The following is a 4,918-nucleotide window of genomic DNA, read 5'->3' on the forward strand; positions in this document are numbered from 1 at the left end:
AAATGCCTTTTGTGGTATTATCTGATGTACAGAGGGAAAGAATAATTGCGTTAGTGGAGCTGCGTATATCCCAAAGAGCTGTTGCCCGTACAGTTAGTGTTTCGCAAGGGGTGGTTTTAAAAACCTATTCAAGATATTTAGAATTAGGAACGTTGCAGAACAGGCCATGAAGAAGTCGCCAAAACGTTACTACAGATCGGCAAGATCGATTTTTAGTGCAAATAGCTAGATAAAATCCAATGATAACAATTCCAGAGCTTCAAAGACAATTTCTATAAGCGACAAAGATACGCGTATCAGTGGAAACAATTAGAAAAGGACTTCGAGCTAAAGAATTATTTAGACGAAGGCCTTTGAAAGTCCCCGAATTGACGAGGCAACAAAAATGCGTTAGATTAAATTGGTGTTTGCAGCACCAAAATTGGACAATGGACGAATGGCGAAATGTCCTGTTTTCGGACGAAACCAGGATTGGTCTTAGATCTGATGATCGGCAATTCAATGTTTTAAGAGGCTGTGGAAGGTAAGTCAGGTTTAAAATTGTCCGATCTGTTCCGAAATATAAAGGGGAACAGTAATGTTTTGGGGCAACATAATGATGGGAGAAAAAAAAATCCCTTAAATCCCATTCGACTCACCTTAACTGGCTAGAGGTACGTAGATTTGGTGCTCCAACCAATAACAACAACTTAGAGAAGTGTTGTTGGAGAGAATTTTTTATTTATGCACGACAATGCCCTATCCCATACCAGTAGAGTCGCGAAAAATACTTTGGAAACGGAGGGTATCAGAGTTGTAACATGGCCTGCTTATTCTCCAGACCTGAATGCCGTAGAACATTTATGGGACATGATTAAAAGAAAGGTTAGGGCTCGTCAACACAGTCTAGGAAATACAGGACAACTGATAGAAGTAGTTCTTGAAGAATGGAGAAATCTTCCTCGAGGAAAAATTGACAACCTTTTAAGAAGCATGCCCCATCACTTTCGTTCTCGCATTGAAGTTAAAGGTGGAAATTCAGATTACTAAAACACCCAAAGAGTCCATAATTTCATTTATAATTTGAATTTTTTATAAAGCGTGCTTTTACAAAACGAAAGCATTTAGTTTATTTTCGTTATTACATACAGAATTGTTTTTTTTTCTTTGAATCCTTGTAATATAAATATTTTTTGAAATTAATCTTTCAATTTCTAGCACGTAATTTTCACCAAAAATCATTTCTTCGCAAAATACTGGATGATTCCGTATAAGTTTGATTAAGTGTATAATTTTTATGAATTTAAGCATTTTTTTCAAACATCGGGCTTATGAATATTATCAACGGGTTCCAATACTTTTTACAAGCGCTGTACGAGTATAATTATCTATTGTAAAAGTTAAACGTAAGGTTACGGTTAGCATGCTATTCTATCCACGGGAAAATTTACCGTTTCACGTAAAAGATGTGAAAGTTTACTTCAGGAATCAGCAAATCAAAATGTGAAATACCTTTGGTTTAAACTTGACCTACAAAACTGACCGTCAGACAATTTATAAGTAACTTACCCTTTTGTTGGCTTTTCGTCGGATAATAGTTGATGCGGTGACTTTGAGTAATCGGTTTGAAGCAGCACAAAAAGGTTTCTGATAAGCAGCGCATGGGGTGAGGAGGATTAACGCAAAGACTAGAGGTACATGATAATTTCCAGTTAGGGCAGACGACAACAACTTTTAAGACGTACAAAAGAGTTGATTGATAAAAAAAATTAATACGATTGAAATTAACTTAAAGAAATTGCCAGATGGGCTGCTTCAAGTTGAATATTGCTTGCCTGGAATGTCATAAAATAATTTCTACCATTCATTCACCGCAAATCTGGTGCGTTCCATTGAAATTCATTCCATTTTGAAGTGTTATTGAGAGAGCTCTTGTTTCCTTCGTTCACGCTTGATTGGCGTCTGCGAATTCAATTTGAGAGCTCTTTTGTAGCGTTTTCCTTCCTGTACGAGGTTTTGTAGGCTCTTATTGGCAGCTTTCAACAACCATTCGTTCTTCAAAAATAACTACAGAAAAACAATCTGGGCATAAATAAATCGAGTGAATTATAAAAGTTCTATTAAAATAACTCGGTAATAAACAAAAAAAAAATCACTGCAGCTTTATTTTACTGCCAATTTTCCTGGAACTTAAAGCTTTGTATACGCTAACAATTCCATAAATCACAAATATGCAAACAATTACAATAAACAAACCCACATCCACCATATACAATTTATACCAACTCAATCTAACACTACCAAGTCTTAAATGCTCAGCTCCCTTGTTCCTAATAACATATTCAGTCCAATATACAAGAGTATCTAGTGGCTTCATGGGCCGATCATGAAACAATTTGGAAATTTCTCTAGCTTTCTCCGTGTACTTTGGATTTTTCAACATTTCCTCGATCATCAACGACAAAGTTTCTTCGTTGAAGTTTGAATCAGAGAATGAAAGCTTCAAAGCAAAACCTTTGGAAACGGAATTATGGGCGTTATTGAACTGATCGATGAAGACTGGAATCATTAAAGCTGGTACACCATAATGGATGGTTTCGAGGGTGCTACCATGTCCAGCGTGGGTAATGAAGAGCTTTATATTCGGATGAGCTGGAAGCTTTATATGTTATTCAAAAAGTAATGAGTTAAATTAAATACTTATACCTAAAACGTCAGTTTGAGGAACCCACTTTTTGATAAGGACATTATCAGACACTCCTTTCAAATTCTCCTCAAATTTCCACAAAACTCGCATGTTCAATTTCTTAAAAGATTTAAGAAACACAGACTTCTTCTCTGCACTGAAATCTTTGCTTCGAACATGAGAACCCATGCTAAAATATATAGCGCCTTCTGTTGCTTCATCTAAGAACTTTTGTATATCACTAGGAAGTTGCTTTCGAGGATCTATATGAAACCCTCCAATTTCCACCATGTTTGGAGATAAAGGAGCTGCTTGTCGAAGGCTTGAGTGCGTTCCTAACAATACCATTGAAGGAGAATGGTAAAGCTCTTGAGCTGTAAGTATTGTTTTTTCCGGAAATGCCTGCTGGATAAGTTGGTTTTGGGCTGGTAACTGCTCCTTATGGATCAAAATGTGTTCTGTTACGTAATAAAACAAATTATGCAGTCTTTGAAAAAACTCCAGCCCTTCAGAAAAATCGCCCACCATCCAATAATGAGGCACATACGAAATAGGCATTGGATTGCCGACGATATCGTTTACCCACGGATTGATACCACCCATGCTTGCAAATACCACTAAAGGGCATTGATAATAGGATGAAAAGCTCAATAAGGACTCACTCCACAAATGTTCTACTATAACTAATTCAAATCTTTTGTTTGAACTAAGAAGTTCTCTAACATTTGGATGATGGAAAGTCTTGTTATAAACTGGTAGGAATAGGTCATGGATCCCTCGTGATTCAAATAAAGAGTATGATTCTTGTACTTGGTCCAAATCCAAATGATACTCATTCAAAATCCCTGTAAAAATCTTTTGTTTGAAAACTTACGGAACATTACATTCAACTTACTTTCATTATAGTCTTCAGCAAATCCCGTAAGAAGCACATCATGGTACGTACCATTGTAGATCGGAAGCAGGTTCTTGTATGCACTGATGACAGTAACATCATGACCTGCATTGGCCAAGCTTTTCATAAGTTTGTTATATAAGATGTTTAAACTTTTTCCCCCTATGGGAAAAACTCCTAGTATTTTTGAGCATTTGGTGTCTGATAAAAGTAAAATCGTGAAAACAAAATATGCTAAAGTGTTCATTACTGAAGAAAATATCACCGAGATTTGGGGTTTTGTAAATGGATTGCGTTTTGTTGTTAAGTTTGATTATATGTAATGTATGCCACCTTCACGTGATTCGTTCAAGACGAGGGTATTGAACAGGACCGTGATCGAGCCGCTACTATAGATCATTATACAATTATTCGTGAAAGAGTAGTTATATTCAGTGCAGGTTAGGATTTCCTTCATGTTTGTTCGCACATGATTGAAGCATTTTTGTACGGTGATAACAAATCAATAACGAAAAATTAGGGTTTAAACTAAATCTATACACGATGTGTTGTAAGGCAGTTGAGTTTTGGTTGGTTGAAAGTTGAAGTGAAAATCCAACTCTGGCGTGCTTTGCGTGATACTTAATGATTGGGTTTCTATAAAAATGATTGCAGGAATAATTATATAAATAAGTATTTTGGTAGGTACTTGTACGAAATTATGAAGCATCAAATTAGCGTGATGCCTAAATTAAAGGTCATAGACAGGGAGTCTGTCTAAAGGCCAACTGGTCTTGAATTTTTTTTATCTCAGATTTTGAAAAATATCACTGCCAAATCCGAAAAACTAGATACGCTAATTTGTCATGCATCTCATAATGCTCTAATTGTTCTTTTCACGACTGAAAATTTCCAGTTTATCTCTAAAACTAAAGCGTGCCGAAGGACTTTTCAAAAAACCATTCCTAGTTAATTTTAAATAGAATAGTTATTTTTTTTATTAGAGGCAGAAAGACACTTATTTCCGTACAAGGCAAGAATAATATATTTTTAGGTACATATTGTAATTTGAGACATTTTGTTTGATGAATCGATATAACAATCACTTTAGTGTAATCAGTGCGGAAAAGTATCTAACTGTAAATATTATCATTGTGGCAAAATAACACCTAAATTTTTTTTCCACATGAGTGGAAAAACAATTTTTTTAACGCAAATGCGTGTGGAAAACTCGTTTTTTTTTTAAATAAATTGATAGTGGCTTTAAAAATCTCGGATGTTTTGCATTTCACTCGAAAACTTTTTAGAACCCTTTCTAAACAAGAGACACGTGTATTACATTTCTAGTGTATCTAGAAAACTATGGAAGTTTCAAGAAT

The 4,918-nt window shown here is 35.4% G+C and overlaps 1 protein-coding gene across 1 annotated transcript; it reads right to left on the reverse strand.

Annotated features, from left to right (window-relative positions):
- Positions 1–2,114: 2,114 nt before the first annotated feature.
- On the reverse strand, positions 2,115–3,884 carry LOC136339653 (UDP-glycosyltransferase UGT5-like). Its single transcript, XM_066283067.1, has 3 exons — positions 3,561–3,884; positions 2,686–3,510; positions 2,115–2,631 (listed from the first exon to the last, which is right to left on the reverse strand). The coding sequence occupies exons 1-3, from the start codon at positions 3,805–3,807 to the stop codon at positions 2,132–2,134; spliced, it is 1,572 nt and encodes a 523-aa protein (XP_066139164.1). The 5' UTR covers positions 3,808–3,884; the 3' UTR covers positions 2,115–2,131.
- Between the last annotated feature and the right edge of the window lie 1,034 nt (positions 3,885–4,918).

This window comes from Euwallacea fornicatus, chromosome 6 (genome assembly GCF_040115645.1).
Source record: "Euwallacea fornicatus isolate EFF26 chromosome 6, ASM4011564v1, whole genome shotgun sequence".
NCBI classification, from domain to species: Eukaryota; Metazoa; Arthropoda; class Insecta; order Coleoptera; family Curculionidae; genus Euwallacea; species Euwallacea fornicatus.